The 22,595-nt window shown below is 37.2% G+C and overlaps 1 protein-coding gene across 9 annotated transcripts; it reads right to left on the bottom strand.

The window, feature by feature from the left end:
• Positions 1 to 44: 44 nt before the first annotated feature.
• Positions 45 to 22,370, bottom strand: LOC135585632 (protein PHOTOPERIOD-INDEPENDENT EARLY FLOWERING 1-like). 9 transcript variants are annotated; one of them, XM_065100996.1, is made up of 23 exons: positions 22,222 to 22,313; positions 21,404 to 22,008; positions 19,677 to 19,759; positions 18,385 to 18,491; positions 16,362 to 16,442; positions 16,143 to 16,250; positions 15,952 to 16,032; positions 15,757 to 15,845; positions 15,352 to 15,470; positions 15,198 to 15,259; positions 13,753 to 13,888; positions 13,581 to 13,652; positions 13,397 to 13,485; positions 13,198 to 13,329; positions 10,521 to 10,556; positions 9,840 to 9,908; positions 8,169 to 8,231; positions 4,985 to 8,081; positions 4,353 to 4,417; positions 4,203 to 4,270; positions 3,122 to 3,896; positions 2,076 to 2,581; positions 45 to 853 (listed from the first exon to the last, which is right to left on the bottom strand). In XM_065100996.1, the coding sequence occupies exons 4-23, from the start codon at positions 18,442 to 18,444 to the stop codon at positions 448 to 450; spliced, it is 6,114 nt and encodes a 2,037-aa protein (XP_064957068.1). In that variant the 5' UTR covers positions 18,445 to 18,491; positions 19,677 to 19,759; positions 21,404 to 22,008; positions 22,222 to 22,313; the 3' UTR covers positions 45 to 447. The 9 variants fall into 9 exon arrangements, with proteins under 9 accessions (XP_064957068.1, XP_064957069.1, XP_064957071.1 ...); XM_065100997.1 differs by lacking the exon at positions 21,404 to 22,008 and having other exon boundaries at positions 22,222 to 22,370; XM_065100999.1 differs by lacking the exon at positions 21,404 to 22,008 and having other exon boundaries at positions 18,385 to 18,487; positions 22,222 to 22,370.
• Positions 22,371 to 22,595: the final 225 nt, after the last annotated feature.

Below are 22,595 nucleotides of genomic sequence, written 5' to 3'. Positions count from 1 at the left end.
TGGAGAAAGGTTCACACAAATAAATAAAGAAAAAAAAAACCAAGTCGAGAATTTCCTTTTAAATTAATTGAAGGAACAGTCAGTACCTTTTCTTTTCGATGGGTGTCCAACCCAAAATTTTCCCGACGGAAAAAAAATCCCCTGTGGTTAGAATTACAAGCTTTCCCTTTGCTTACAAGAAGGAAAAATATTACATCAATGGGACCTAAGCCTACTACTGTACAAGCATGTCCAAAAACCACCCACAGTGTTTCCAGCCATCCAACCTTTTTCCTTGCCCTTGCATCCCCACACAAGGTTTGATCTGCTCCGTCAGCCCATTCCCATTCGATGCCTCTTTTTAAGACCTCGGGCATTCTCTTTTCTTTAATAATGCCACTACCGACAATCTGTGTTCTCGAGGCCTCTCAAGATCAGTCTAACATTTGGAATTATAAGGCAGACGAATCATCCAACATCAGTGATATCCTGCAGTGGTTCCATTTCCTCGAGGCCACTAAAGAAGTTTGGATCATAGGCATGGGGTACAATATCTACAAATTGTGGCTCTTCAAGTGCATCCATGGCATGCCACTGAGAATGGTCACACCCCGTGTCCAAAATGTCAAAAGACTCCATGAGTGTTGTTGGTCGAGGTTGTGCAACATATTTGCTAACCAAACTGGGGTCTTCTTGCACTTCTGTAGTTCTTTGAATTTTCAATTTGGAAGGCTTTATTATATCGGATCCAGATTTGTGCTTGCCTAATGATTGCGACTTCAAGCCACATCTGTATCTGTTGGTATCAGATGAAGGAAAAGCTGATGATGCCCATCCGCAACTATCTCCCTCAAAGCAAGCTTCTGATGCCAGCCTACATAAAAAAAAAGGAATAATTGATTTATACAATGTTTTATATCTCCAAGCACATAGCGACATGAAAACGTATGATACTTCAAGATTTCACCCCATATATTAAATCGTTAGCAAAATAACAACTGCGACTATTAAGGGTCAAATTTTTGGATAAAACACAGCTGAAATGGGAAATCCAAACTTCTCTCTCTCATCGGGAACAGATATCCTGAAGACTCGATCTTTAAAATGTCTCAGGAAAATACAGTTCCATAAGATATTTAGCTACCAGCAAGTAGTCAACAACTAAGAACTACAACAAACATATAAATAGTTAATGTATTTTATCAACCAAACTACTAAAGCTCAGGTTCACGATAACACTATATTCCGCTTAAAGAGTAAAGTTGCATTCATGCATAGGATGGCACTTCAAACAAAAGAAAGACGACACGAGTCTAAAAAGACACATAGAAAATGGTCTAAAAGCAATATTTCCACCACTCATTCGTCTTTATTTATTCGATCCCTTTTCTTCTGGCAGAAAAAGGCATCTTCCAACAGATTCAATCCTCACGGAACAACTTTCATCCTTTTTTTGTTGATTGGTTCTGTCTAACTTGTGATTAAGATAAGTGTTTCTTATATAAGAAAGATGCAATTTTCCTCTCGATACCAATTATCCTTCTTAAATTTCTCATTGCATTGAATGAGCTTTCCGGGAGGACATTGTTCGATTGCTCAATATTAACCAAAAGATATTGCAGATCTTCTAGCCATGTTAATGCTTGGCTATGTTTAACTTTGGCACACCCCACCATTTTAACCATTCTAATGCTTGTAGTCATGGAAGTAATGTCTCAGATAACTTGCACAATTAAAACCATTAAATTACGAAGGTTCTGTTTAACTTGCTATAATGGATAAGTCAATGAAAAATAGCGTCGGCCATGAGCTTCACCTTGGATGTGACAACTCCATCTATAACGTGTACAAATAGGCATGGGGCTCAGGACAATATTAAAGCAAGTTGTTCTAAAAGGTGCTGTATTCCTTCCCAAAAGAATGCCCATGAAAAATAACTTATCCATTATATAATAATGCTTGGTTATCAGATAAACGAGGCATGTGCATGAATTTGGTTTTAGTAGTTATACGTCGTGGGCTGCTAAGGGCTTACACAACCACACTATGTTCACAAAAGGAAAGAAAAGTCAGAAACTGGGTATTTTAGTGCTTACCTGAACCGATTTTCAGCAATCCCGCATGATGATTCTGCTAGTAAAAACTGCCCTGGAGGTTCATTTGCTGCTTGTGGCAGTTCTGGAACATGAATCGATAAACTAATGGTCGAGGGGAAAACACTGTCATAATTCACTTCATCACTGGGAAAGTCCAGCATCAGATTCACATGGTCAACTACAGATTGGGAACCTAGCTCGTTGGAAACAATTGCTGAGTCTTCGTGATTCTTATAAACATCAGTAAGGGCCGTGGATACTAGCTTACTTGACTGTCTCGAGCTGGCTAAGTTCATCTTTCCAGTCAATCTTTGAGACTTACCACAAGAGTCAGAGAACCTCCTATTTGAACAGAAATTAATTTTAGAAGATGTCCTGCTTCGATAACTCTCAAGGAGACAATTTGCTCTCCATACAGAAGAAAGAATTGCTAAGAAATGTTTCTGAAGAAGCAATTCATTATCAGGAAGCTCACTTGTCACATTCAGCAATACACGTATTTGATCCTGCAAAAGATTCTCTTTTAGACATATACTCTTTTGAAACATGCATCTCATGATAGGCAGAACATAGCCAACATCCTAACAACAACAATTCTAACAAGTATATTAAATAATCATCGAAGCTACTATTTCAAGTAAAAATTTTATGATGCACGAAATGAACCCAGAGAAATTAACTAAAGTAATAGCTCATAATATAAGACACTGAAATATCGAAAACCGAACAAAGCAATAACAGATGGCAGCAAAATAGATATACATTACAAATAACTGCATAGACCAGAAAGCCTGTGAATTACAAGAGACAAAACTGAACATAGTGCATAAGACAATGTTAGAATAAATATAAAGTTTCCAGGCCAAAGAATTAAACCTACCAGTTTTAAAATTGTTACTTGCCATAGAAAAACAAGATTTTGATTTTTCTAATAACTAAATCCCACTTTAGAAGTACAGCTAGCTTGGCATCAGTCAGTCAATCCAAGTTTCTTGAAAATTCAAACTAATCAATCAGATCAATTAAAAGAAAAAGAAGCCATTTACCTCAGTCACTTTTAGAAGTGCCTTTCCAGATCCAGAAGAGGTAATCTTTTCTGTATTAGAACTGTCCATAGCAGACAGAACATACTTAAAAAACAGTTCTCGAAACCTCTCACAACAATGGACAGGATGGCGAAACCTTCCTCTGTAAGATCCACCACAAGGAATATCATTAAGTGTGTCACTTATAAAGCTCCAATTAGTGCCATACTCATGTACGATTGCGCACAACAAAGCATCTTCCTGAGATGACCAAATATCTGGAGCAGGAAAGCAATCTTTTGACCAAACTGGTCCCCTCTTTCTAAACCTTTCTGGTTTCACCATTATTACACGTTTTACTGGAACATATGCGATGGAAATCTTTCCACCAGATTTGGTTCTGCTTGCAGGTCTCAGATCAGACTCGGTAGCTCCGTCTCCAAGTTTCAATTCTGTAGCTTCCATAGTATGTTTACCATACTTGTTGAAATCAACAACATGGTTACTGTGAGAAGCTTTCTTAAGTTTCTTAATGCTTTTCCTCAAGTTATTTTCTTCATCTTCTGAGGGAGCAAAAACCTTCTTGCGCTTTTTTCTAGGTGGTGAGCGTGTTGGTGACCCAGCAGAGATAATATCTGGAGAAAGAACTTTATCATCAACAGATATGTCATCTAGTGATGGTTCCTCATGAACAACTTCCATGTCCGAAGCTAATGGCCCTTTCTTCAGAGACTTGAACTTTGTCTTCTTCATTTTCTTTTTTGTCTTAGGCTTCCGTTCATCTAGTGTTCCATTCCTGAAAGCAAAAATATTAATTTAGCATGACCAATGTGAAAGATGAACCTATTTTCTTTTTTGGGGTAACATTCAAATATATATTCAAAGATGAGAAGTATCAAGTCTGTCTTTAAATATTTCATGATAAGCAGTAAGTAGTATAATTTTTTTTATTCTATATCATCAGTACACCATCCGCATCATCAGTACATCAGAAATTATCCACTTTTCCTCTCTTTTGTTAAATTAAAGACATATCATCAGTACATCAGAAATTAGTAAAAGCCATTAACCATAATGGGGGACTTGAAGTTAATAGCCTTACTTGAAAGCATCATTCTCATCATCTGCATCATCCGCTAACTGTGCTTCACATTCTAGTTCTTCCAACAACTAAGATAACCATAAGAGTAGGTCAGTCAAAAATCAGCTGGCACAGAAAAAAATGACAGGAACAGCATTTTCACAAACTAACCTGCTGTTGAGCTAATGCTTCAACATGCTGGCGATATGCTGTGGTTGCAAAATCGGCATCCCATCCTGAAAATGAACCAAGAAATAAGCATCTAACTTGACACTAAAGAATCAGAGAGAACCAAAGGAGATGCTATCATGCAATAAAAGATCAACCATGATTTGTGCCATTGAGTTTTTCTTGACCATATTTATTAAATTAATTGATGTGCATACCTAAGAAATATGCTAGGCAAGAATTGGGATCTCATGGCATTGGAGGTGTACTGACGACTTTTGGCACTCACATCATTCAGCACACCTCTATGGCCAAAATTGGTCTAAGCATAAGACAATAGGTTGGCTGGCATGTGCTTGTACCTTCTTGGCCCAGTATGTTTTAAGCTACAATAATGCATGGAGATCAACAAAGAAATCTTTGATGTTATGATATTCCTTAAAAAAAGACTTGAAAAGCTACATAGGGCAACTACAAAACTGCAAGAGCCTATGATGGACATGAGATAGAGAAGACTGCTGTATCAGATGGAGATTGTTTTATACCAGAAGTCCACGACAAACAAAAGTATCAAGAAAATTCCAGTCATGAAAAAAATGATACATTTAAATGTCATGAAGGTACTTAATTCTTACTTTCATATAAGAATGGCTCTTGATCTTCATCAATTTCAGCTTCTAGTTCATCTTTAAATTTCTCAATTCGATCAAGCTCCCATTCTTGCTCTTCTACAATTGCCTGATACTCTATTGCAGATTTGTCAACTATAGGATCCCAAAGTTCCAGAAAACGCATCGCGTATCTGTCAATTGGACGAAGCTGATTTTCAAAAGATGAACTTGCTTGTCCAGCTGCTGCTGCTGCTGCAGCCATCTGCTTAACATCAGCAAGCATGTCCATATCTTCATCTTCCCCACCTAATGCAAGAGACTTTTGTTCGCACATATTACTGCTGCATAAGATAACGTCATTTTCCTTGCTAACTGAAGTGCAGCAATTCTGCTCTTCAGCAACTTTCTCATCAAGCTTGGTCTCATCCTCATTAACAGGCTCATCATCCTCTGATCTTCCAATGATATCTTCAGTGAATTCTTGATTATCAACAGCCTCTTCTTGTTCTAACTTTTTCAGGGCCATATAATCTGCTTCATCTTCTGCTTGTTTAATAGCTGCTTCAACATCTGCATTGGATAATAGGGCATCCATCCCATTAGCAGAACAGTCAGCAGTGCTAGAGTTTCCTTTCTGCAAACTTTCAATTCTGAGACTTCTATGGCCAGAGAACAATTCCATTGGATCAAGCTTTTTAAAGAACTCCATATTGTAACTACCACTCTGTATAACCAAATCATCAAGTGCACGCTTCTGGTTTGCTTTCTTCAAGATGTTTTCCTCAATGGTACTCTCACTGATAAGTCGATAAATGTGCACTTCCCTTGTCTGCCCAATTCTATGGCATCTATCTTGAGCTTGTTGGTCCATCGCGGGATTCCAGTCACTATCATAAAAAATGACTGTATCGGCACCAACTAGGTTGATCCCCACACCACCGCTACGTGTGGACAAAATAAACAGGAAGTATTTTGGATTTGTGTTAAAACGCTGCATCAGTGTCTGTCTCTCTTCTGGCTGTGTAGATCCATCTAGTCGCATGTAGGTGAACCCATACAAATTAATGAAAGCCTCCAAGATATCAAGCATCTTTGTCATCTGAGTAAAAATTAGAGCCCTGTGGCCTTCTGCTTTCAATCGTCTTAGCAATATTGCAAGCTCCTGTAGCTTTCCACAGTCAAACTGTATTAGACGTCTGTCAGGAAAATAAACTTGTCTCCGAACAATGGCTGGCCTAATAGCTGATAATAAAGGTGCAAAGACCTCTCGGCATTTTTCCTTGTATGCTGGTTGCAGAAAAACAGGAGATCTACCTTTACTGCACCAGCAAACAGGAAAGGGGGCACGCGAAGCAGGAATTGCAAACATGAAACATTCAACTAGATCAAGAATCTTCTGAAAGCGTTCAATGGGTGAAAGAACTATATCTGCCAGTCTCGATGAAAAGTTCATGTAACATGAAGGATTATTCTTTTGCTCAAGAATGTCAAAGACCGGATGTTTTATTGTGACAAGCTTCCTCAGATCAGTTCCATATACGGGCTTCTTCTGGCACTGCAAGGAATTCCACCATGCAACGGACATGGCTCTTTCTTTAACATGTTTCACTCTTTCCTCCCAAAGGGCCTTCTGAATCTCTTCAAATATGTTAGTTCCATGAATTTTTCTCTTCAGCTCATATCTACTTTGGAAAAAAGAAAGACTGCCAGAAGCCTCAAGCCAAGTACGCTGGATTAAATTTGGGGGACAAGCAATTGAGTTGACTTCATCCTTCACCCATGAAGTCATACAATAATCATTTTGTGTAAATACAAAATTTAAGCCACAGAGATCAACTTTTGAAAATGGGCTGGAAGAAAAGATTGTACAAATAGAAGAGCTCAATTGCATGTCCATACCAGCCATGTCAAATGAACTTACAATTGGACGGCCTTCAAAAAGATCTGGATGGTTACAAACTTTACGAAGTTGCATTATAACACTAATCATCCCGAAAAAATTTGAACTCGCTAATGTTGCTTGAGTTTCTGAGCTGGCAATAAAATCTTCATACAAATTTCGCTGCCTTCTGGAAAGCCTACAGTATATGACATGTTCATGCTTCTTTGGGAGTTGTTTTTCCACATCCCTTTTTAAACGTCTTAATATGAAAGGACGAAGCACATTATGCAACCGGTCAACAACTTCTTTGTTAACTTTCTCCTGGCCCTCCACCATCCCCGAAATTGGGTTGCAAAACCAGTCTTTAAATTCTTGATGAGACTGAAAAATATGAGGCATTAAGAAATGCATCAAAGACCAAAGTTCCATAAGGTCGTTCTGCAAGGGTGTTCCAGTCAACAGAATTCGCCGTTTTGAGTTAAAATTCAGTAGAGTCTGCCACCTCTGAGATTTCCAGTTCTTTATCAAGTGTGCTTCGTCCAGAATGAGGTATTTCCATTTCTTTCTCTTAAATACTTTTGAATCCTGAATAACAAGCCTGTAAGTAGTAATGCAAATGTGAAAGTAATTAGGTTTTAACCAACCCTGTCGTTTAAGCTTCCGTTCCTTTGCACTCCCAAAGTACGTTAGTATTTTGAATGCAGGACACCATTTAAGGAATTCAGTCTCCCAATTGAGCATGACACTAGTTGGTACCACTATGAGATGAGGCCCCCATATTCCCTTGTCACAAGCTAGGTGAGCAAGAAGAGCAATGGTCATGATTGTCTTCCCTAAGCCCATTTCATCTGCTAGAATTCCATTTAGCCTCTTTTCATACATTGTTACCAGCCAATCTAGACCAATGTGTTGGTATTCACGGAGAGGATGCTTCAGAAGGAAAGGGAACTTTGTCCGCACTTTTGTTGTTGAGAAAGTGTTTCCAGTCGGCTGTGCTGATCTTGCAGCAGCTGCTGCATCGGCAATGATAATCTCACTCTCCCTCCCATCCATTATGTTATCACAATCCGTTTTTATCTCTTTATAAACAGAAGAATCCAATTCATTTTGATATGGAGATTTGTCCTCTTGATATTCACCATCAATCATTTTGAGGTTTTGAGTTTTGTTCTCCAGCTGATCATCAGTGCTTGAGGAAGAAAAATCAGATTTCTTCATCCCATCGTCAATGCATAAATCCTAACATAAAGTAGGATTAGTAATTAACATAAACATGGAAATACAGTTAGCAATCTACAACAACAGCACCAACAAAAATACTCATACCTTGTTGTACCTTGCAAGCAGTTCTTCTACGGGCATTTCACTCTCTTCTTTCAGTGACTTTATCTGTGCAGAACATACTAATTAAGTAAAACTAGGCTAGAAGATATTAAAATATATTATCCATCAACAAAGAACAAAGAGAGCTAACAAGTATAAATATTTCATTTGACAAACTAGCAATATATTAAAAGATAGGAGATTCGTTCAAAAGAACGGGCAACAATTGTTCCTTTGAGTGAGAATTGGAAATATATAAAACCTTTCAACAAACATTCGACAATGCTTGAGCATAAAAGGTCCACCTCATCAAATATGATACATGTAAGATGTTTGATCATTTAACCACTTGACAAAAGATTTTCCACCTCATCAACACTATGCAAGATGTGGTCAAGGTTTCCCATAGTAAAGATTACTCTAACTCAAGGAATCATAATGTGATGATGCTTCACGGCACAGACCCTGCAGAACCTAATTAATGTTTTCTACCCATGATTATTTTCAATGCATAGCAGCAAAATAGACATCTAAGTCAAGCAATGGCATATGTTCTGATCTCCAAAACAACAGCTGCAAAGCTGTCTGACGTTGAAATAGATTGTTTTCCAGCTGACATAGGACCATAAAAGTTAAATCATATCTTCACTTGTAGTCAATTTGCTGATAAACTAGACTCAGCATACTGATGAAATTGATGACACTCTCTACCAATATGATAATTCATCAATGACATAACAAACATTTACAAGAAGATGAATCCATTAATTTAATTTCAATAACCAGAAAAAAATATTCCAAAGAAGTGTCCATATTTACCAAGAATTTAAAATACTATCAAAATTCTGTTGTTATATATTCTTGAAAAATAAGATATTTCAAGAAAATGCGTACATGTCTCATAGTGTTAGACAAGCATCAAGATATGACAAGCATTTTCAAATTTCCAAATTTCATACCCACCCACTCCACATTACATAAAATTGTCATCTCAATCCATGTACTTAGTAACACACATATATAAACGAACATATCAAAAGAATTTAACTCAAATAAATCAGAAAAACAACAACCATTAAATAATCACATCCAGTATTCCAGACCAATAAAAGCATTAATATTCAAATTAAGAAAATGCTGTTTTAAATGTGATAGTTCCCGAATATCATCAACCATTAAAAAATCTAATTGCACCAAGACACCTAATGAAACTAATCAACCTCACAGTCCAAGGAATATCTCTGAAAGCAGTGTTCCATGTTACTATTATCAAAGATGTCATAGGCCTCTTCATGTATCCTACTGAATAACAAAGGAGCATGTCTCTAAAATCCATTTTTATTGGATAAAACATTTTGAAGCTCTCAGAAGTTTATATGTGATGATTAACAACAATGCAATTCCATCAAATAAGGAACTGTCCAAATCATTTTAGCATAGCGCTTACCGAATGCGAATGCTTATTTTCTTCGAGAATATACTATTTAGATTGGTTTGCAGCAATATATGGATCATTCTTGATTTACTAAAAATAAAGCATATGGGTTTCTGAATGGATTTGTTTCTCTGAATTGTCATCTCAGGGCTTAACAAAATACTATGAGTAGATAGAACAAACAGGTCAACAGCACAAAAGAGATATCAGAAGGAAAAGGATTTGTAAAGCCTTTACACCTCCTCAAGCGGATTGACTTCTTCCTTCTTTGCCAACTCTTCCTCTTCAGACAATGTTGTCTCATCATCCTACACACACAGGAAATGATACTATTTAAGATGTTATCAAGATAAAAACACAATTACGATACAAGAATGAACAAACTATATATAAAGATCAAAATTGATCAGATTTTTCTTATAATACAGATTAACAAAATCAAGAACATACTGTATAGAAAAGTAGAATTTCAATATTTCAAATGCATTCTGATTTGTTTTCTCAAAATTATATCTATCATAGCAAGCTGGTTATCCACTAGCACAATCATTATCAACGGGTCCAAAAGCATCTGAATATTAAAATGTTAGTGATCAAAAGATTCACATTTTGAAATTAATGGTAAAAGTAAGCCTGTCCTATTGATCGCAAGAAAAATAAACAGATTTAAAAAACATGATCATAATTTTCAGTATGGATCCTTCTCATATGACATGCTCATGCATTTTTTTGCAATTGATGGCTGAAAAATCCTTCTCAAACCTTGTATATTAAAACAAGCAATGTTAAGGCAATATATAATTTTACATATAAAGCACATTAATAGAGAATAGGATACCTTAATATCTGAAATGAAATAAAGGATTGTAAAAAAAAAGATATACTGATAAAACTTTGAATAACTAAGTGATCGATAGTACCTTCTCCTCACTTGCAGCAGTGTAATCTCTATCATCCTAAAAAATAAACAAAAGTGGAACCCTCAGCAGAATATCATCAATCAAAAATAATATTCAAATTTTGTCATCTGCAACGTAATAGTAATGGAAACTTTTAATAAAACATAGAATGCATGGAATTGGAAAGGATATATAATGCAAAATATCCACATTAACTATACAATTGATAAAGAAATGTTAGGAAATGGCTACCTGACTGAAACAGACTAATGGATCAATTAAGCAACACCATAACAGCAAAAGGTATAAACGAAAACACCTTCCATATGCATTTAACAGAGGTACAAAACACAGAAAAATGAGTATAACAAATTAACATCCTAGCTTAAAATAAATCAAAATGATCAACGAATTTAACTTGTGGTTTAATTAAAAATGTAGGTTCAAAAGAATTAGCTTCATAAAGAACTGAACTACAATCTTAATAGAAACTTTTAATTAAAACATAGAACATGTCAAAGTGAAAGGATACGTAATACAACATATCCACATCTACTATATTGTTGATAAAGCAATGTAAGAAAATGGCTTTCCGCGACACAAACCACTATTTCACTTGAGCAACATCATAACATAATGTGTAAATGACAATGCCTTCGACACCCATTTGCCACAGGCAAGAAAGACACAGGAAAACGGTTACAATAAAGAGGCACCATATCCTAAACTAACATGATCATCAATCCATATTGAGCTTAATTTATGATTTAATAAAAATATCCGTTCAGAAGAATTAGTTAAATAACTGAACTAATCATGATCAAGATAGAATGAACTTTCTTCACCCTCTTGCCTGAAGAATATTAACATCAGAGTCATCACAGATCATTGTGCATCTAATTCCATCAACCAAGACACTGCAGAAATCATTCAATAGCCTTCATATATCATCACAGATCACACTGCATTGAAGTTGTCAAAGTGTCACACTGTACATACTCACATTTAAGCTTCTTCATATTTTCACAATAAAACTAGTGAGTTTTCCTCCAAATTTTCATTAAAGCATATCTGCATGTGTGATAGTGAAGACACTAGCACGTGCTTCGGCATTCTTTATAGTCAACATTGGCTACGAGTACCTTGACAATGCACTCATATCATCTCATTTATCACAATTTCTAGGACCTAGATAGCAACTCCAACAAATCCATAAAAAATGCCAAAAGGACTCTAAGCAAATGTTCCAATGAGTTTTTCTGAGATGCATTGGTATGCCCTTCAACCTACATAGATGCTTCTTAAAAAGATGACATAAAAGGGATGCTACTTAAAAGCATTTTTCTTTTACACAGTGAAGAAAGCAAAGTCCTCCCTGGCTCTTAAACCACAACCCCCTCTCCCTCCTCCTTAATGTATTTGTGATGGCTAGAATTTTGAATTATTAATTTGTGCTATAATTTTCAAACACTGTTGATATGGATGTTAATCTTCTTTGGTATTGTTATTTTATTATTAGATTCTGACAATTTTAAACCTTAATGTTTTGTAGATATTTAAATTAATGTATTTGATATTTAGTCGTGATAATTTGAATACGAAACTCATATTTTGTTTATTTTTTATTTTAATGATTGGTTTTCTTCTTAATTATAACTTTTTATCATTTTTCTATTAGCTAACCTCTCGATTCTTGGACGAGCGCTTAGTACCTCAGGCATTTTGAAACCTTCACATCTTTTAGCGCCCTACGCCTTTAGCAAATCTGCTTTTACAAGAATTTATCATGCAAAAATCGATAGTTTAAGAAAATCGACTGAGACCCAAATATGTCTTAGAAGATAACTAGCTTTACATGACCAAAAAAACAATTAGAGGTGTCGATGCCTAAACTGAAGACAGATTGTATGCACTTAAATGTGCATGAAGGGACAGAATTATATGCAATTGCAGGACGAGATGATTCTTATAAAACATGGAGCACGGCATAAGAAAAAGATCATGGAGTAATAACTTCCTAGGGAAGTATCCAGTTGGCTCAAGATGATTGTGTTGAGTACAACCAGCTTCTTGTCCAGTCAGAATGGTGTGATAAATGCACAGATTGGCATATACTGCAATTAACCAAATATGTTATTCTTCATTATCAACCTGAACCCAATCCTATCAATCCAGTCACACAACATCCAACTTCATATTTTATTTTTAGCATCTGATACAATTGCTAGTTAGCCCCAGTTCACTGAGAAATAGGTGTGCCATGATTGTGAACATAATTCTCATCAAATATGTAACAAGCCATGTCACAAACAAATAATTCTATTTACACTAAAACATAAACCATCAATCTATCAAGATGCTCCCATACCATGGTGATAAGTTAAACTTCCTAACCGAAAAAACCATTGATATGAATCCTAAAAGAATAAGGCAACCATAGAAATGATCAGATTCTACTTCAATGTTAACAAAAGAAACACAAATTAAAAGTAACTGTAGTTTAGTCCAGTTCTAGCACATGGAATATGCAAAAAAGATGTACCACATGAACAACAATTAGAATTAACACTGATAATTATGTTTCTGTAACACAAGTTTTTTCTCCAAATATAGACACAGGAGATTTCTGAGGCAGTAGTAAAATAGACATTATGGACGATATAAACACCTTTGGAAAAACACAAGACCAGCAGCTTACCAAGTCATCACTTGGACCAAGGGTTGAATGTTTCATATCACACAAGTCGAGATTTTCTGAACAAAGTTTTGGCTGTAATTTCTTGATAGTCAACTGTCCTCGAAAGGAGGAAGAGTCACCATTACTTTCCCTCTGTCATAAATTTAGAAGTCAGAAAATGATGAATATTCATATACAGAATAGAGTTTGTGCAACTTACATTATGGGGCTGACCAAAATCTTGCTGTACATGATTATTCTCTGCAGAATGATGCTTCACATTCTCGCCATTTACTTGGTTCAAATATTCTGCAAAGTCACTAAAAGAATCAGAATTAATCACTTCTGTGGTAAGACATTTGCACTTATTCTATTGGAGATCTTTCAACTTACTGATATCTCACCCGTAATCTGATCTTTTTGCATAACAGGCATAAATAAATCTTCATCACTTCCTGAACCATCTTTCCTGCTAGCTGAGAAAGCTCACATTCATCATATTTTAGGGGGGTGGTGGGCAGACATCAGCATCTAGCTTACCAATGTAACAGCAAACATCAAAAATCTTGAGCTTACAGTTGTCTTTGGCATAGAACTTGAGAAGCTCCTCAAGTGGTAGATCAGCTTCAGCTTTCAAGGCAGTTAATTCTTCTCTCCGCTCCTCCTCAGTAATTTGAGCTTCATCCTCCTCAATAGTGCACTCATCATCTTCCTGCACATCACCACAATGTAATAGACCATCATATTAAATTCAGCAAATAAAATAGATAATTTTAATACCACAATGCCGTATGTTCAGCGAAATTAACAATGCCTTCCAAAAAGGTCAAAGCAGGTCAACTGACAGTGAGCAAAGTAGCACATTCATGCCACAGGCATTTTGGTGAAAAATAAGAAATTAGCAGTCAAAAAAAATTCTGAATACAGAAAATGTAATTGATGAGAACCAGGTCAACACCCCCAAACTGCCAATCAAATACATTTGTTGTCTTAGCTCATAAGTCCAGCATAATGTCCATAAAATACTTGATACTTCTACATGCATAGCTGCAACATTCACTAAATTTCACCCATAAGAGAAAGAGGACAAGAAATGTCGAGTCGACTTGGAGTTAAATCAACTAGACTATGTTATGGTTGTCATGGCCTACTCACCAACCTCACATAAGAAACATATATCTCCACCAAGGTTTTTAATTTCAAATGATACTGCCCGTACCGGGCGGTATGTACCGGTCCGCTAGCAAACCGGTACACGACCGCCCGCTATTGGGCGGTACCATCGATTAGGGTTGATTCCGCCCCGTTACCATGCGAAATCGACTATCACCGCCCGCTACGAGGCGATATTAGCCGAGGGAGAAGGAAGAAGAGGGAGAAGAAAAGGGAAAACCTGAAGATCCGACATCGCTCTCCCTCGACGATCCCGATCCGTCGCTGCCCACCCTTACTGGACACCACAGATAAGATGTCGCCTCCTCCTTGCCTGCGACGATGAGGCCTCGATGTCGTCGACGACTTCTCATCCATACAGGGAGAAGAAGCCTCGGCAACGTCGCCGAGCCTTCACGGGGAGAAGAAACGAGGCAACGTCATCGAGAGGTACGGTATTATATATATATAACTTTTTATATATATAACTTTTTAACTTATTATTATTATTATATATATATACACACACACCGAGCGGTACGGTATACTCGTACCGTACAAAGCTGAACTCGATACTTCTATACGGTACGAAATTGCGAACCTTGATCTCCACCATCATTTAGTGATTCATCTAACTTGATGGGGTCTATCTGATTCAAAAATATTGCACCAAGTTTTTCTTGACAGTTAGACCCATTATTCAATGGTGCTCTTCCCTCTGTTTTGGTCATCAACAAATGGTATTATAGTACATTCATAAAGAAAGGTGAATAGGTCAAACTTCATCTTGAATAATATGTTGATCTAATTTCGCACTACATGTTACCTTAAAATAAATATAATTGGCAAAGCATGGGACAGCAGCTTACCAAGTCATCTTCAGATCGGATGCTAAAATCATCACCACTCTCGAGGTTATCCAACTGGGTTGCTGTAGGGAAGTTATAAGCTTTCAAATAAGTAGATAAATACTAAAAGCAAAGACTTCAAATGGATACACCAAGATGTCAAAATTTGTCGGACCTGGTGCGTCAGTGCTTTTGCACTCCACGTGTGCATCTTGCTCCATTTTTAAACCCATATCCTCTGTTCTAGAAGAATAGTGCACATCTACAAGGTTTTCCGCAAGCATTGTGGAGTACCTGTGAATGATAATAGAAACAAGTACATCAACTCTATGATATTGTGACAAAGAACCAAGATCTTAAATACCAGTCAGACAGGTACGCATTGCCTGGTAATTACCAGTCCAACCAAGAACCTCTAACTGTGCATACAGATGCAGCTCAGCTTTGTATTCTTTTTTTTTTTCATTAATACCAGGCAGTATGGGCTGGTATACCATCTGGTATTGGACCAGTGATATAAAACCTTGCATCGAACAGAAAGATCACTAAAGAAACCACACAAAAATAAAAATTTCAATACCTTTCAGTCTGGCCTAAAAGAAAATCAAGCTGCTTATCAAGAGCTTTTTTCTTTCTCTCCTCAACATCCAATTGGAACTTATAAAGAACCTAAAGTCAAGAATACAGAAGGGACTTAATCCTCGTCAAAACAGAAAGAAATTGTAAAGCAACATTGATTAAGGATATAATAAATACATAAGTACTCAAAAAATACCAGCTTCTCTATTTTTATCCAAAATTTCTTCACATCCTTTGAAATATTGAGTGCAACTTTTTTCAGACGCTGCTCTTCTTCCTGAATATGGGAAATGATATATATACTAGTCTTAAATAAAAAAGCTTCAGAAAATGAAACTGAGGGGCATTGAGTTTCTTTCTGATTATTGTCATAATAAAAAGACAAACCTTCACTTTTTTCTCTCCCCTAGTGGCATAATCCAGAACACTTTTACTGGCTCTTATTGCAACCTTCTTTGCCTGAGCCAATTTCCATTTCCTCTCTGATTCAAAATCCTGCAGCCAAGCAACATCAAGTCAAGCAGTAAGATCAAGAATTAGTTTGTCAAAAAGCAGAGTGTAATTTGGCTAAGCATACAATATCACCAACAAAGCTTAATAACTTACTTTTGACAACCAAACCATCTCCTCTATGACATGATCCCAGTGGGTCTTTGGCCGAGGAGGTTCCTTCGGAACTTCAAGTGCCTACACAAAGACACGGATTAATGCAGAGAAACAATGTTGCTCTCCACATAGTACAGTTAAAACCTTGTCTTATAGTTATAGTTAGGCGCATAAAACTGTCCCAATACACACCGCCACAATAAAAAGAACCCAACTCCCCACGAGAAAAAGAACATGTTCCTTTAAATAGCAGGTTATACATCTGAAAGGTTACCCTATTTCTCGTTGCTGGTGCAACATGCACTTGAATGGTCAAAACTAGAGAAACTATAGACATGAGCAAAAGCTGTTAACAGATCCTCATAGGCTCCTGTTATATTGCTTTAGATATTAATAACTACCCAATGATTTTTCTCATTTATGGACCTTAATCAAACATACTTTGTTCTCAATATTACGAAATATATTTTTATGCAGAACATTGCAACTTAAATTGAGGCTTAAGCAGAAAGGCACGCAATGAGAGGATGATATCAAGAATATCGACAAAGATTTTGTTTTAAACACTTGAAGTTACTAAATTTACACAATGTTTTACAAATTAAACATCAACCTTAGAAAGAACCAATATACTTAAATAAACATGTGTCCTTATCAATAAATGTGACTGAGCCAACCATCAGACAGACAATTAAACCAAGTAAACTAAATTACTCTTTTTCTCCCTTATTTTACCAAACCAACCAGCAATGGATCAAACATTTTTATGTGGAGATTGGAGGAAGGAAAAAATATTATTTGAAGATAGAAGCAACATTGTACTAGTCAACCAGAAAAGGTCTTCAAGATAGAGCAAACAAGCTTTGAACTACGAAACTGTTTAGTAGCTGCAAACACAGGAAAATGAGATTTAAAATCCATGGATACAGCAGACTGAAAGGGAATATAAATACGGCTGATAAAAATAGATATTTATCACGAACACCAAAACTTCTCCCCTTCAAGGATCTTAACTGATGGCTGCATTATTCATTTCGGAATCATGCAAGCTGCAACAGAGGGATGTCCACTAAAACTAGTGAAACAAGAAAAGCACAGTCAGGGGGCTATCAAAAGGATGTAATGCCATCTTAAAATCCAACTTATGAAGTTCCAATTTCCCAACAGCCCTTATTCCATGTCATGACATGGCGAAGAGGCCATAGAACTGGCTTAGAAAACGAGCTGTTATCCTCAGTTGGTATCTTTTGCAATTTCTATGAAGTAATATGAGCACCAAATTAATTTCTTTTATATAGAGATGCAAGCAATACAAATTTTGCTTTTTCAATGAAGAAAATTCTGTAGTTCCAATTGCCTAAGCATCATGGCTCACTGGAAGCTAGAAAACCAATATAAGTGGAAGCCATTCTGCGTACTTAGCGTATCTGACCCTACCTGCAGGACCATCTGACATTACCAGCAGGACAAACTGGCATAGAAAAGAGCCCCTAACCATTTATAGGTCTTCAGAGTACCAAATTCCAATTCACATGAACTGAAAAATCTATATAAATCTGGAGCAACAGCCCCTGAATAAGATCATGAAAAAACGGAAGATTGAGATAAAGCAACCATCATTTTCAACTGTAAACCTTTATAACTGAACAGGCAACTTTCTACTACACCGTCATGCATTTGATGCTCAAAAATGAGCACCAACTCTAGTTTATGTTGTAAGAGAAGAGACAAGAATTTCTAGAATATGCTGCTTGTTGAGTCTCTTTTACCTTTTAGTGTTACTAAGACCATGAGAAAATGAAAGAAGTAAATAATATAAGCACAGAAATGCCACCCTAAAAAGGCAAACCAAGCCACTAATTAACATCAATTCCTGCACCCACAGAAAGATTCCACTGATTCAAAAGTTTTGTGATGTAGCTGTTTTCAGAAAACAAACTTGCAAATAAGTAGCTTGGTAATGCATGTAACCACAAGATACAAATATCAAAGTAGTGGCTGATTAAAAGCTTCAGAAGCTAACCTTTTGACGCCGAGCTCTCGTCTCATGGTCTAACTTCGATCTGGGACCCTTTGAGGCCATGATAGCGTTTTCTTGTAAATACTTACTTCATGATTTAAGATATCTGTCTGGCACAAATTCCTCAAGTTAGTGACAAGTTTGCCCGTGAACTAATAAAAAACAAGGACCTTGTATAAGAGGCAGGTATTTGACTTTAATGAACCCCACAAGAAGAATTATCATTCATGCATTTTAAAATTAAGCCTTCCAAATTCACAAATAGGTACAAGTTGACAATTTCAATATGTGTTTTTTTATTCTTTAAGAAACTATTCATTCATTCATGAAATTTATCAGTAACAACAGTCAAAAAGAGACCAGACTAAAAAAATAAAGCAGATTTAGTTCCCCCAAAGTGGGAGAAGTTCCTAATTCTACCAAGGTTATCAAGGTTATGCGCCATAAGGTGCTAAGTACTAGCTTTGGCAATTTTAAAAAAAAATTATATCAGCTACTACAGAATCATATCCATCAATAATATAAGGTTAGAAAAGGAAACAATTTTAGATAAAGAGAGTAAATATTCCACAAATTTACACAACCAACATGCTTTACAAACAAGCAACCAACTAAAAAATGCTATTTTATTTTTCATAAAAGCAATCAAAAGATATCCACAGGGAGCATCACCAAGCTCATCTTTGTAAATGCAAGTACATATTGGTGAAAAGTTTGAGAGGAAATCTCCTACAAAAATAACAAACAGTAAAGGCATATACTGCAGAATGTTTCCACCAGTCCATTATAGGAAAATATCAAAAGAACATGACAGAAAATTAGGAAACCATGTCAGTTGTGGTATCTAAAAATCATTAATGTCTCCACGAGTCCATGATAGGAAAATATCAAAGAACATGACAGACAATTAGGAAACCATGGTCAGTTGTGGTATCTAAATATTATTAAGGGACAAAATATATTACTACTAAAAACAAAGGGAAAAGGGAGATCAAAGTTAACTCACTTAATACTTTTGTGAATGAAATTTTAAAGAACATGGACAGTTGTGAAGACACTTACAAATGAAACCAGCAAGATAGGCTTTGTGGCAGTCGAAATGATTAACAAGTTTTGCCTTATTATGTTTTTTTATCATGAGCTGACGAGAACAAAGCAACAATGATCATGAGCGGCTACCAAGAGTTATGAATTCAATGATGATGTAATAAATCAGCACTATCATCACACTATCTCAGAACAAATTCTGAGGTACTTACTGGCAAAAGTAATGTTCAGATGAAGAGATTGTATACCTGATCTTGAACGTCCAAAATGGACGTTTTTATGAGATCAAAAATCTTTATCCCTAGAAAACTGCAGGCAGCATATTCGTTGGCTGGTAAAAGCATGAGTTTTGGTAAGCAAGAGGTTCAAAATTTTTGATGTACTTGCATAAGCAAAGTTTGCTAATTCACAATAAACCATTCAATTCACAATATATGCTAAGCAGTCAACCATCAACTAATCCATGCGCCAACTAAAAGGGTAAATAGATTTAAAGAATTATGCAAGTATCATAAGATTAACAAAATGAAATGGTAAAAAAAGTTTTAACCACATCAAATCCAGTAGATAAAAACTTTCATAGCAACTCAAGCATCCATCTAGGCTCACACCATGACCGACATAGGCTATAGACTTTTTGGTTCGGCACCATAGATATTGCTTAATTGTATAAACAGCATATGGCCATTCAATTGCTTTTGTGACATCTAATTGACACATTAAGTAGGCTAAACACTGTTTTTGTATCAAAACTTTGACTGTCTGATCAATGGACTTCAATATCCATTAACTCAATACCGTGTGATGTTCTCTATCATGCTTCCACAAATGCCACAACTTTGATAAATGTGATGATAGCAATGATATGATTAAACAGGAGGCAATCAACAGCCAGTAAGATTTCTTTAGTATTGCTCCTCGACAATTTTTTATGTCGAATGTTCTTATGATGTCAATGATCTGTCTCTGAAAGATCTTGCTAACAAGTCTATCAGTCCTGCTAAAGCCAATAATTTTTGTGTCCTTTAGCAGCATTGGTTATAGGTGCTGCACTACCATCACTGGTTGAAAATGACTTTGACACTATGCAATGAGACCTGTCTAACACATGGAAGATCAACGATATTTCTGAAATTTTCTTGAAAATTGATTACCACATTCTTCCTTCTAAAGGTTACAAGGATTCTCTTAGGTCTCACATCTCCAATTGGGAAATGATTCATCTCCACTTATTTTCAAAAGTTCAGGAACGCAATCATTTCTACATACCACATCGACACTTCCTTTTTCACATGGATGCAAATTCAGACCAGACCAAGGAAGAAACTGAATCAAGAGTCAATGGAAACAAAAGACCAAAACATTCAGAGACCAAGTAAAATGAAAAAATAAGATACAAGAGCATCTTGCCGCATGATCTTGGGAAGGATCAAATGTTACACGGCCTACCGCTTCGAACTCATGATGCCAAGGTGGCAAATCGAACAACCTTTCCATAGACGCAAACCGGAACCAATTACTTATCATATGGGTCAATAAAAAAAAATAAAACAACGATCGCAAACAAGGCGGTCAATCTTTCAAGAAAACAAATAAAACAATAAAAGAACGAGAGGCAACAAATACAGAAAAATCAAAAAATGATAAATAGAAGAAAAAGAATAGAAGAACATTTGTAAAGAGAACTAGAATTTCAAGAAAGTCTTTGAAAATTAATTTAAACAAAAAAATGACATGAGTACACGAAATTTCACCAAAATTTGCTTTCAAAAATTTTCTTGATTTCATAAACATGGAGGCATCGCATTTTTAGCCAAGAAACAAGGAAGGCTACCAAGAAAATGCACACAACCGTAACAGACCGAGAGACCAAAAATCTTGAAGACGACGGGGAGGAAAGTTCAGTTCAAGCCTCAGTGGCAGCAATCGGCACCAAATACAACGATCGAAGCCGTGTTCCGATTCAGCTACTCACCACTGCGGAAAAAAACAAAAAACGCCCCGCCGCTAGCCTTCCGACAACGACGCGCTGGGGAAGCCGGACGCCGAGCACGAGAGAGATGCCGATCATCAAGAAGACCGCAACGAGAAGCGTCACGAGGAAGGACGACGGCGGATCAAGAAAGGTACGCTGCCACGCCAGTGAGGAGGGTGGGAGGAGGGAGGGGGAAGGATTAGGGTTTCACCGGGCGAGCGAAGCCGAAGGTAGAGAAGATAGACGAGGGGACGCGAGGAAGCGAGAAAGGGGATGCAGAGATCGAAAAGGGCATCGAGCTGATGAGAGGTCTATTAAAGGAGTCGGGACTCCTCGAGCTGCAGCTGGCGTCACAGATCTCACATCAACCGTCGACGCGTCATCAGACGGCTGAGATCAGCTGTTTGACTGCAGCCGGAGTGTCGCTTACGGGATGGAAAAACTAATAATAAGTCAGGAATGAGAGGACCCGTTAAGAATTTCATAAAACTAAAACACGGATCCGATATCCTTCTCGGGTAAAAGTCTAATAGATCCGACCCGGAAGCGCCCAATCCGGCCGGCCTCGAGCCCTAGTCCCCCCTTTCCCCCGAGCAGTAGTGGCCCTGCAAAAATCCCCAAATCCCAACCAAGAAAGAACGACCCCAACGCACAAAGAATGAGCGAAAAAGATGGCAGATTGGAAGTGCAGAGAAGAGAGGGGGGGAAGCAGAGCGAGAAGGGCGAGATAGCGGCAGAACGAAGAGAAGAGACGGGGCGGAGAAGAGGAGGAGGAGAAGACAAAAAGAAGCAAACGAGAGTGAGAGGGAGATTCAAACCTACGGAATGGCGTTCCGGCGCTGCGATTCGGAGGAGCAGGGAGCGGACTTCGGCGGATCAGACGAGGGGAAAGGGGTGCGAAGGAGAGCGTCGCGGGGAGAGAGGGTGGGCTTCGATCTTTAACCTAGGGCTTGATAAGCGGACGCCTGTTTTCTGCCATTGCCGGTGTGTGTAGGGGCGCCGGTTCGCGTGATGGGTTGTGGCGGAACTACTCCATGAAATGGGGTACGAATAACAGCAGTGAGGGTGTCGGGACCAATCCGACCCGTTAAGAAGCACGACATAGCAAGAAGACAAACCTGGAGGGAGCCAAGGCGGAGCATCGTTTGGATAATAGAATTATCGGGTTATCGGATCTCTTTATGAATACGAA

The sequence above is a fragment of the Musa acuminata genome, chromosome BXJ2-3 (genome assembly GCF_036884655.1).
Source record: "Musa acuminata AAA Group cultivar baxijiao chromosome BXJ2-3, Cavendish_Baxijiao_AAA, whole genome shotgun sequence".
Classification (NCBI taxonomy): Eukaryota; Viridiplantae; Streptophyta; class Magnoliopsida; order Zingiberales; family Musaceae; genus Musa; species Musa acuminata.
Note: the sequence above shows the minus strand (reverse complement) of the source record. Positions and strands in the feature narration are given on the sequence as shown.

Excerpts from the sequence above, each read along its gene's own strand:
- LOC135585632 (XM_065100997.1), bottom strand. The coding sequence starts at position 18,444 with ATGGCCTCAAAGGGTCCCAGATCGAAGTTAGACCATGAGACGAGAGCT. Across the intron at positions 16,033-16,142 it reads GGGGAGAGAAAAAAGTGAAG|GAAGAAGAGCAGCGTCTGAA; the intron begins GTTTGTCTTTTT and ends TCCCATATTCAG. Across the intron at positions 854-2,075 it reads ATTGCTGAAAATCGGTTCAG|GCTGGCATCAGAAGCTTGCT; the intron begins GTAAGCACTAAA and ends TTTTTTATGTAG.